Genomic DNA, 11,962 nt, shown 5'->3' with positions numbered 1-11,962 from the left:
TTTAGCGGGGACCGCGATCCAGGCTGGAGACGCGCTGGGCGGGTAGGAACGCTGTCGCAGCCAGGACGCCGAGGGGTCCCCGCCAGCGCTGGGCACTCGGAGCGAGGGTCTGGGCGCCTCCGATGTCCCCGTCCGGCTGCTGATACCTGCATCCTCTTCCCGCGTCGTCGTGGGGCCGCGGAGGTCCCGGCAGAGGCAAAGCGCCTCTTTGGCAAAGCGGGAGTGAGTAAGCGTGCCGCCCCAGCTCCTGTGGGAGGCGGGAATTGGGGGAGAGGGGACCCCTTCCGGTCGGCTGCCAGCCTGCCACCCTCCTGCCCCCGGGCTGGCGTGGGATCGAGGTGTCCCACCGTGGGACCTCGCGCGTGGGCTGTACGGGCTCCGGCCGTCCCTTCTCTAACCTTTGCCCGCGATTTGGCTGTTTCGTTGGAAGGATTTATCTTTGGGGTCTGCTTGGAATCCTCGGAAGGACCTGCTCCAAGCACTGAGTGAATTTGCTCCAGCGATCATATTTCCTGCCCCCCTGATTCAAACCCCCTCAAAGCTGAATTCCTCCCAGTTCTTTGCGCCAAAATTAACTGACCTGGAGAGACCCTATCCAGTACTTTCTGACAGATTTACCCGATATCTTCTTGGCTTGGTAGCTTTATTTTGCTATTGCTTTTCATGAAGAATTCATATTTTTGTCTTCCGAGATTTTCAGTAATTGTACCTGTACATGTGAATTTTAGGTGTGGTTGGAGGGTGGCTACACTAATCGAAACTCTGGGATGCCTTTAGGGAGGTAGAAAGTCATGTTCACCAACAACTAATACATATTTTTGTGGGCAGAAGATATCTAAGTATAAAATCGTTTTTAATGTAATCGTACATTGCAGATGGAGGTAAATTGTTTAACACTAAAAGACCTGATCAACCCCAAGCAGGCCAGACTAGAGTTGGCAATTGAAGATGGGGAAAATGCACAAAAGGTAAGCATGCATAAGTGCCTTCATCTCCCACATATTAAGGGTGGTGATGTCAAATCCATTGAAGTGTTCCACTGTGCCACCTGTACTTATAAGGTCTTTCATTGTAATGGACATCAAAGAAACATTTTTTAACAAATAGAGCCATTGGAACCATTATTGTTTCCATTCTGGTCCCAGTCCTTGTGTAGTGAGTAGATGTAGTATTGGAACCAGCTTATTTAAATCAAAGATATGCGGGACACAGCAGTCGATTTATAATCTTACAGTTGTCGATGGTTTTGTAGAATATTGGCCTCAGAAAATAGACTTGTGTAGTTATAAATTCTGGATTATTAAAATGCTGAGAAATACCTCCTTACCATGGAGCCAGCCGTGAGTCTCTTTCCCATTTACCCAAGAATGTGGCCTGTGCCTACTATATAGTAAGCACAGTGAGTGGTCCCACCAACATACTCTAAATATTTTACAGTGCTTTTGCTATTTTTATATGAGCCATTCTTTCTCCTTTTGCACTCCTTGAATTTGTAAGACTATATTTGCAAGAAATGTTAAATAAACTGGCTGTAGAATTTTCTAAACTATCACCTTGCCAACATCAGCATAGTGACCAGCAGATGAGCTACCAAAAGGCATTATAGCTTGTTAACAGTAAAGAGCTGAGCATTTTTAGACAGAGGCAAATAAATATAACACACCTAGTTTTAGAAACTTCAAGTATAAATCGGAGAGAAGTTTAACTTCCTTGGGCATTGACTTCTCTGGGCTCATGGTCTTATATTTAAGCTTAACATCAACAGTGAACCTGCCTGGTTGTAAAGCACCTGTTACATGACCTTTAAACAATTCTTGATAGTTACTAATTTTGAAAAGTACGAAACCCAAAATGCTTCCCAACATTTGATTTATTTTTGCTAGGAAAAGAAGTATACCAAGACATTTTTGTTTTAAAGATAACTTTAAATTAACTAAGGCATATGAAGGTAGCAATCTCCAGCCTTTTAAATATGTATTTAGAATTTTGGCTTGGTGAATTTCAGAGCAAAATTTTTTGGTTTTCTTTGTAATTTGGATGGTTCAGCCTTGAAAGAAAATTTACATTTATACAGAGTCTCAGTCAGTGTTTAAGTCCTTCTGCTTCCATCCTTCTGGGTCAGTGACTTATCAAAAGCCTTCAACAAGGGTTGTTCTCCCCTAGTTAGGCTCAGATAAGGCTGTGTCCATTGAGCTTTCATGTTTTAATGGGTGTGCAGAAAAAACTCAAATAACATAAAAGAGGTTGAGAAAATGATTAAAATATTTGAAACATTTCCTGAGCAAGGATTATTTCACCTCCCACAGAAGTCAAGAGGTGAGAGCAGAGAGCTTCTACCAAGACACTGGGAGGGGGCCTTTCCTTTCCATGTTGGTAGGAATTGTAGGAAAGAGGTTTTCTAGGGATGACAAGAACATGAGTTTGAAATCACATTGTCCTAGGCTTGATTTCCTAGTCTCCATTTATTAGCATGACCTCAAATAAATATATTTACAAGGTCTTTCAACAAAGGTTTTGTTTCCAACAGTGAGGGTACAGTGCTTTAATGAGTCTCCTAACCTTTCTCAGCCCCTTTTTGCCTTCCATTGGAGAGGAAATTGGAGCTAATATGTAGCACCTCCACTGTTGGGTTTTCTTAAGCACCCAGCAACATACACTCTTCACATTCACTGAATTAAACTGACAGCACAAAGGTGAATATGATCAGGTCTTGCCACTCAGTTACCTGAGAGATTTTCAAGGATCCAGATATCAAACTAGCCAACTATACTATGACTTAATGGTTGTCATAATAGGAGGGAGGACAAAGTGCCCGGGCATAATAGAGGAGAAAAACTAACCTCGAGGGATTTGGAGGGCTTCAGAAAGAAAAAAGAGCTGAGTTATACTTTCCTGGTTGAGGAAGTTCAACAAACTAAGAAAAGAAGAGTGACTGAGATGGACATTAGGCAGAAGGAACAATATGAAGTGTGGGCATTCAAGAAATATTCAAGAAGTTCACAGTGGCCCAAAGCATGTTTCCTTCCAGAAATGCCTCTGGCGGGTTGGGGAATTATGTCTGCTTGATTAGTTATTTAGAGGGTTTCTTTCTTGACATCTTCACATCAGTCAAGATCCAAAGTACTATATTGTACTCGTTGTATCTTCTGCCTATTCATGGAGAAACTTTTCTTGAAAACATAGTTTTCCACATTTTTACCCAAATTTATTGCTCTTAGCTGTGGGTTTCTATATGAGGCTCTCCAATGCATCAAGGATATAAGATTCTGCAGTGCATTTGGGGATGACAGAAGTAGGAAGTAGTAGTTCAGAGGAAAAGGTGAGTGCCAAGGGTTGAACTGTTGGGAGGGCTCTGAAAGAGCTCACACTTGAGCAGCAAGTGAATGCTGAAGCCCACCTATGCAAGCAAAGAGGAAGACAGCTGGTCAAGAAGTAGAAATGAGGCACAGTTGAGGACAATCCCCCAACTTAGTTGGACCTGGATATTCTTTAAAAGACATTCCTATCTTTTGGAAGTGTTTGAGAAAGAAGGTGAGTTAAATTTGGAATAGGTTTGTACTGTGTGACAACAAACAGGCAGCTGGTTGTCTGATTTTGAGATTTACGAAAGGTCCTAGACTCAGAATGAAACTTGGGAATTGTGAGCACACAAGTTGACTTTAAATCCATACGTATGAGATTAGGTGAACCATCCCAGAGAAGGTGAATAGTGAGAGAGGGCTGAAGGGCTCGAGTGTGGACTTCTGCATTTTGTTAAGCGTGGAAAGAAGAGGAACCAATTAAGGAGACCGAGAAGGCACAGTCAGAAGTATAAAGGGAGCCAAGAGAGAAACAGCAGTATTTCAGAAGCGAGAAGCAGTCTTACCTGGGGCAGGGAGGTCATCAAGTAAGATATTTCACTACTGATTTGCTTTGGCAACTCGGAGGTGAAAGGTGTGGATCAGAACAGGCTTTGTAGGGGAACTCCTGGGAGGAAGGTAGGAGAAAGCCCTCAGTGAGATTACTTCCATAAAGTACACTCTTTGCAGGAAGGAGAGTTTGATCCACGGACAGAAGGTGGCACTTCCTAACACGTATTAACAGTGAGCCCTCAACAGTAGGTAGGATTTCAACAGGCAGGGGTCTGCCAGTGGCACTGAAGAGAACCTGATGATGTGAGCGACAACTTAGGTGATTAGGTGCACAGGGCAGGTTTGAAGGAAAAGCAGGTGGACTGTTGGGGCAGTGTAGGCTTTGTCTGTGGGGAACCGGATGAGGTTGCTCAGATGCTGTTGAGCCTAACAGTGCTGATGACCACAGATACTATTTGAGTTTTCATGGTCAAAGCTGTATGAGGATGGAACCAGGACTAGAACCAAAATCTTGCAGCTACTAAGCTGTTTCTATGTCAGCCTTTACCTGTAGTGATAGTGCAGATACTGTATTAATCATGGAAATGAACATTTGTGTTCCCTTGGCAGATGACAGTGCTTCACTGGCATTTTGTGAGTTAATTCTCACAGCAGCTTATGGCATGGAAGCCAAGGTGCATTACCTCCTTCCTGTCAGAACTGGAGGACCATTTCCTCGGTTCCATCCTCCAGGCTCTCAGGAAGTGATTTTTAAGGTGTTGCAGGCTACATTTTCTGACAGGTAGATCCCACCTGGAATCAAGTGTGTAGATTTATGAGAGAGGGCTCTTGGGTTCAAGACCTAGGGGAGAATTGGAGGAGAAGGAAGGGAAGAAAAAGGAAGGGAGCACAACTGGAGAAGAGGAAAAGTAGAACTGCAGTACAGTTACAGTAGAAGTCTGAGTCTTGGCGAGTTCTGGGATGACCCTTAGACATGGTCCTGAGTTGGGGCGAGGAGACCAGGCTTTTTTGTATGTCCGTGCTACTCTACCAGGCACCAAGTACCATACAGGCCTCCCATGAAAGGGTGGGATCCTGGGCTTGTCAGCCCTACAAAGTCAAGTGAGTCTTGCTAAGGATTTGCTGTTGCCATGACCCCGGGAATGTCTCATTCATTTCTGAAGAGATCTTGGTGCATCCCACCATCCACTACACAGTTACACAGCCTTACTGGAAAGCCTTGAAGACAGGTACCTTGGTCTAAATTCTTTTTTACATACAGAAACTTGTACCCAGACAGAATGAGCAACACAGCGCTGAAACAAAGAAGATTCTGTTTCTAAATTCCCACGCTAATCCCCTTTCCTCTGCCTTCTGCAGTGTCAGGATAACAGAATAGACAGGTAGAGCCGGGTATGACTAGGTTGCAGTTGACTTTCTTGTCTACCCTAAACCCCTAAAACACAATTTATTGGTATTTTTAAATTTTTCATAAAGAATTGCAATGCAGTCCCAACCTGCCATGTAACTCCCTCCCTACTTTTCTCAATCTGCCCTCTTAAATCCCCTCGTACTTTTCTACTTAAACTGTAGCATAAATGAGTCAGTGTATGCAAAAATAATCCATTCTAATTGCTGTCTAGCTTGAGAAAAAGTGAGAACTCATAGCTCCTGTGGGGATAGGTATTGTGGAGACAGCCGGAAAAGAGAGTAAATACCTGTGCACTCAGCAAGCCAGGTACCCAGGTACCCCACAAGGACACCTTCTAGAAGAACTAGGTAATTGAAGCACAGTGGTTGAGCAGCTGTAATGGGCAGGGCATTGTGCCAAGGACTGAGGAAAAGGATGTGCGAACTGACCCCCACAAGTACACAGTCTCATTATGGAGACACGATACATGCCCAGGAAGTTAAATAGCAGTATGATGTGCTATATTATATTAACTCTGAGTGCCAGAATGAGAGAGCGGAAAGGGTAATGGTAAGTTTTATTGAGTGTCCAGTATACCATAATGCTTGAGGTTGGTGTTTTTATGAACTTCATTTAGCTGAAAGAATAGAAGTATAGTGAAGTAAAGGACTTGCCCATGTTCATTCTGCTAAGGAGCAAAAACTGATAAGTGGCTCCAGATCCTGCACACATAACCACTGTCCCGTACTGCTTCTCTTGAGATGCTAGTAGGGGTCAGTAGCCTGCTGGATTATTGGAATTGTAAAAAAGATAACTTCCTCCCAGTTTCACCCTGGCTCATTTCTAGAACAGCATTTCAGAAACATCTGCCTTCAGCTGTTTCTTACATACCAATGATTTTTATACCAAATGAGGTTATACGACCTAACACAAGTTATTTAACCTTTCTCTGCCTCAGTTTCTTCATCTGTAAACTGGAAAAACAACAGTGCCTATATCTCAGGATTAGATGAGGAATTAATACATATAAAGCACATGAAATGGACATGGCACTGGTAATTTCCCTTGAGAGTTCACTTGTAGAACTTTTCATCAGACGGACACACTGATGGGGACTTGTTGAGAGTTGAGTAGGTGCAGCTCACTAGGCTGAATTCCTACTGCTGGGAAGACTTGAAAAATCATCTTTATCCAAACCCTTCCTGCCTATTATGCTAGGACATACTCTCTATGGCTCAGTTACTGATCAGCCAGAATCGAGCATGCCGTACTGTAATGTGATACGTGTAGAGGAAAAGGAGTGACAGATACTTAACTCATCCACCTTCAAGATTATGTAAATCGCTGTTGACAGGAAGTGAAGTCTACAGGAAGAGTGGAATCTTTCTGATTTTGAAAGAAACATTTTAGGAGGAAGAAAAACTTAATTAGTGATTCTAAATGTGGGTTCTGAGTATTAATGGGCCCATCTTTAATCTTGTAATTATCTACAGACTATTACCAGGTTACTAAAAAATTGAACTTGGGAGTTGAGCACTTAAAAACCATATTGGTAGTTTGATAATCACCTTGGTCCATCTAAGCTTATGTTCAGTAGTCTTCTGGTCGACTGGGCTGTGGGTTTGAGTGACAAAGCAAAATGGCAAATCACATATGATGGGAATTGCATATTAGTCATAACAGGTAAGATCAGCTCAGTATGTGGGAGTTTGGAAATTTAAAAAGCTGGTCCTCCGTGGATGGTTTGAGAAATACTGTTCTAGAAGATTAACATTACTACACAGCACTCTAGTTTTGCTTTACACAGCACTTTAGCTTTGGTATTTTGTTGGATGCTCTTTCTGTAACTGGTTATACTATACTAATTGCTGTACTACCACTGGTGCACTTTGAACTACAAAAACATAATTGCTCTTCACTAGCTAGTGCAAATTTCTAAGTAGTGTTTAAAAATATATATGTAGCCCTTAGAAACAATATGGATTCAAAATACATTGGCCTTCATCACCCCCACCTATTGTGAGCATTAACCAATGACTGATGGCATTCATGGCATCTCTTACAGAGATGCCTTGAAAAAGTATGTTTAAAAGGAACACAGATTCTCTGTTTAGTTCCCATGAAATCTTCTGTCCATTTTTCACTAACCCAATCCTGGCACTTTTCAGCCCTGAACATATATAGTCCTATTTGTATTTCCATGTCTTAGTGAATGGTGGGAACAAGCTACTCTTAGCTAATAGCAGCTTTTTCTTGCTAAAAAGTCTCTTTTTTAAAAAATAGGAAAATATATTTGTTGATCGATCAAGGATGGCCCCAAAGACTCCAATAAAAAATGAACCAATTGATTTATCAAAGCAAAAAATCTTCACTCCAGAAAGAAATCCCATTACTCCAGTTAAGCTTGTGGACAGACAGCAGACAGAACCATGGACACCCACAGCCAACCTGAAGATGCTTATCAGTGCTGCCAGCCCAGACATAAGGGATCGGGAGAAGAAAAAGGGGCTGTTCAGACCCATTGAAAACAAGGATGATGTATTTACAGACTCTTTGCAGGTAAACAGGAGGTACTCCAAGGACTTTTAGAGAATTGTTAAAATTTTTCTTGATTATTACAAAGTTCACAGAATTATCATTTTTCCATCCCTATTGAGCCAAAAGCAGTATTAAACTTAGTCTTTTTTATGTATAACTGAATTCCATTCTATGTCTTATTTTTCGTAATGAATATTTTCTTCTCTTCTGTGTGATAATTGGACCAAACCATATTTAAAAGTGATATTCTTTGAAGTATTGATTTTTAAGGATTTTAATGAAGGAATTCAGATATTTAAATGCTTCTGTGAGTTTTAATTTTGCTCAGATTTCAAGGGTAATATTAATCTAAATAATTTCAACTTGGAAAAGTCCATTCTCATATATGTTCAGTACTAACTTGGGGCTTTTTAAAAATCAAGTCATCTTTAAATTACCTCTTGTATTCTTGTATAATGAACTAGAGCTGTTAAATAAGCAGTGCATATATACTTTTTTAGAAAAACTCAGAGATCATCATTTTCACTGTTCCATCAAATGTTTTTCCCAGACTTGCTAAGAAAAATGACTTATACATTTGAGTGTTCTTAACTGTATTTCCTCTTTTTCATGCATTTTTAAGCTATAAAATATGCCAAAATGAAGAAATTGGAAAGGAAAAAGAGAAAAAGATGTCCAAATTACACTTTGAATTTAATAGAACAAACCAAATTAAATCTACTATAGATACTACATTGGAAGAACTAGCAGATTCTTCCATGTAACTAGATGCAAATCATACAGTTTGGAGAGTAATTCTTACATGATTAAAGCCGGAAAATTTCATAATTTCTTTTTTAGGTCTGGGCTGTTCTTTCTATTTTATATTTGATGTAGAAAGTGCAGGAGGCTTGTTTTCAGAGCCATATTCATACCACTAGCTGAGAGACTGCTGAAAATCACTCAGGGTCTCTCTTGTTCTACTCATCTCTAAAATGGTGAGCATGCTTTTTTGGGAGTTTGAAAGAACTAATTAAAATTGTATTCTTTTTGCTGCCAAAGGCATATAAATACTTTTTTTTTTTTTATTTTGGGTTTAATTTTCTTGAAAAAATAGAGCAATGTGAAGATTGCCTGGCGGGAATTACAGTATTAATAACCTCCTTAATGAAGTAACAATATCAATCTCTTACTTTAGTAATTGTCGTTTAATATGCCCCTAAAGCAAATTTGTGGTTTTCTACTCATTCTTGGTTAAGAGATTTTGAAACTGATCAGTCACTAGAAATGTTCACAATGGTTAAGAAGTCCCTAAAACTTAAGTGGCCTTAAAATAGGCTTTTCATATCTTTTTTATTACGTTTTGATAGGCTATTTGATCATTTATATATGCAGTACCTGTAACCCCCATGAATCTGCCTCCCATCCTAAAACAGTACTACTAATTTACATTGAATAACCACTTTCCTGAATTTGTATGCCTCACTCCCTTGCCACTTCTTAACCACTGTCATAACAGTGTGAGTTCCTATATAGTATATCGCTTAGGTTGTTTTGTTGGGTTTTGTAAAAATTAAATTATACGTATTATATTGTCTTTTACTTTTCTCCAGTCAACAAAAGTCCTAAAGATTCATTCATGTATTAGCAGTACTTCTGTAGTTTTCATTGCTATGTACCATTCTATTGCATGAGTACACTGAGATTTACTTACCTGCTCTTTTATTTGTAGCCACTGGGATTGTTTACAGTTTGAGACTAATATGAACTATGCTCTGTGATACCCTGTTTCTGTTTCCTAGTGTAACTACTAGCTTTTTCCGAGGGCCTTGGTTCCACAGTGTGATCTGACAACCCAGTGTTCCCAAAGAACTATATTCATAAAACTATGCTATGACATTTGCCATTTGAACTCTCATTCTCTCCTGAGTGCACACTGAAGCCTTCTAGTAACTACAAGATGTTCATAATGCAACAGATTGAATACAAAAGCAGGCAGTTCTTTTCTATGACAGCAGAAATTAAAGAGATTTGAAAAAATACAGAAAGCACTAGCCTTTTCTCGCTAAGTAGTTTACTGTCTTTTAATTTCTTATCTGGTTGATACCAGTAGATTAAAAACCATATTTTAAAAAAGGCTACAGGGTCACCAGTTTTTAGTAAGATAGAGAGATCAACCCTATGAACAAAAAGTTTGAGAACTGCTATTTTGGAGTGTACAGCTACTAGTGGAATTGCTTGGTCATTGAAATGCAATTGTTCACAAGATAATGCCAAATTACTTTCTAAAATATAATTTGCTTCCACGAGTAGTATGTAAGCATTTATCAATTCGTATCCTTTCTGACTCTTGAAATTATCAAATTCATTAATTTCTGGTGTTATGGGTGTACAGTTTTTATCACACTGTGGTATTTATTTACTTTTCCTTGATAACTCATGAGGTTGCGTTTCTTTCTGTGTGATTATTGACTACCATGTTTTTTCCTCTTTTGTGCAATGCCTGTTTATATTCTTTGCTGATTTTTATTAATTCATTTTTCTTTTTCATGTTGATTTGTAGTTGTTTGTTCTTGACATTAAGTGATTATCAACTACATGTGTTACATATATATTCTTTCAGTTTGGTGATTATCTTTTCCTCTTCTATCATTGCTTGAAGGACAAAAAGTGTTCTTAAGTTTAACATAGTCCAGTATATAAATCTTTTCTTTTAAAGGTGGTATCTTTCCTCATCCCAGGGTTTGAAAAATATCTTTATATAATGTTTGCTTTCTATGCTTAGAACCTCAATCTGTTTCAAATTACCTTTTTAAATATGATGTTGGGTCAAAATATAATTTTGTGTTTCTATATGTATAGTCACTTGTCCCTGCACCATATATTTGGGCATTTGTCCTCTTCCCCCAAACGACAGTGCTGTTTCTGTCATAAGTCAGAGTTCCATTTCTTTGTGTGCTGGTTTCTAGACTGTTTTCTATGCCTCATTTTTATAAACCTTGATATTAGGTAAAGCAAGACCCTCAACTTATTTTTTTCTTCAAGTGTGTAACATGACCATTCCTGGATCTTTTTTCTTTCATATATATATATATATGAAAAAAAATATATATATATATATATTTCTATATTCTATAAATATATGAATATTTCTATATTCATACATTCTACATTCTGTATTCATATTCTATATTCATATATATTTGTATATATTCTATCTTCATATATTCATATATTCTATCTTCATAAATATATGAATATTTCTATATTCTATATTTCTATATTCTATATTTCTGTGTTTCTATATCCTATAAATATATGAATACTTATTTCACATATATATATATATTTTTTTTTTTTGCTTAGGTTTTAGTTGGAACTGAAAATTTGAAGAGTTAACCTCATTATGGTACTGAATCCTACTTTCCATAACAATAGTATGTTTGTCCAAGTAAGACCTAAGTTTTTATATTTTATGCAAATAGATTTTGCTAGATTTATTCTTAAAAACCTTATTATTCCTGTTGCTATTAAAAATGGTTCCTTTTTAGTTCATTCTCTGTTGCTGTTGTATAGGAAAGCAGCTGATTTTTAAGACGTCTTGTATTCATCTACTTTGCTAAATCCTTATTTTTAGTAACCTGTCTGAGATTCTTTTTACAGTCCTCTTCTAAAGAATAGAAGTTTTGCTTATTCCTTTCCAACTCCTGTACCTCATTTCTTCTTCTTGTCCTCAGGCACTGACTAGGATCTCTGGAGTGTTACAGATGTAGAGCAGTGATAGTGGATGTCCTTATCCTTTTCCCAATTTTAAGAAATGCTTCCAAGGTTCTCTCATTAACACATTTGCTTTTGGGTTTCAAGAGTACTCTCACTGAAGAAGTTTGCCCCTTTTCCTAGTTTTCTAAGAGCATTTGTGAAACTCAGAATGAATTTATATTAGCAAATGCTTTTTTGAATCTGTGGAGATCATCCGATATTTTTCTCCTTGAATCTATTTGTCAAAAAGCTTTTTATTTTCTTGGAGCTTTAATGGAGCCATTTTCAAGTGTGGGTTGATAAGAAAAGGATGCTAGTTTAATGTACTTAAAATAAGAAAGAGTAAGAAAGGCTACAGCATAGCAGCCCTTGGTATGTATCAGTGTTTGGTGAACTATAAAATAGACAACAGTTAGGCAACACAGTGCAGGTCAGTGCATCTCAA

General features: G+C 38.6%; 1 protein-coding gene across 7 annotated transcripts in view; it reads left to right on the top strand.

The window, feature by feature from the left end:
* Nucleotides 1-20: 20 nt before the first annotated feature.
* Nucleotides 21-11,962, top strand: part of E2f7 (E2F transcription factor 7) — a 39,664-nt gene continuing 27,722 nt past the window's right edge. For 6 of the 7 annotated variants that reach the window (XM_010639530.2, XM_010639528.2, XM_010639527.2 and 3 more), the window contains exons 1-3: nt 21-222; nt 876-968; nt 7,525-7,800. In XM_010639530.2, coding sequence (XP_010637832.1) covers nt 876-968; nt 7,525-7,800 — 369 coding nt within the window. In that variant the 5' untranslated portion in view covers nt 21-222. Of the gene's footprint in view, nt 227-875; nt 969-7,524; nt 7,801-11,962 lie in introns of all 7 variants that reach the window. The other variant, XM_019209833.2, reaches the window with a different exon arrangement.

This window comes from Fukomys damarensis, unplaced genomic scaffold (assembly GCF_012274545.1).
Source record: "Fukomys damarensis isolate Sample0158 unplaced genomic scaffold, DMR_v1.0_HiC HiC_scaffold_15, whole genome shotgun sequence".
Lineage (NCBI taxonomy): Eukaryota > Metazoa > Chordata > Mammalia > Rodentia > Bathyergidae > Fukomys > Fukomys damarensis.
This window is presented reverse-complemented; position numbering and strand designations above follow the sequence as displayed.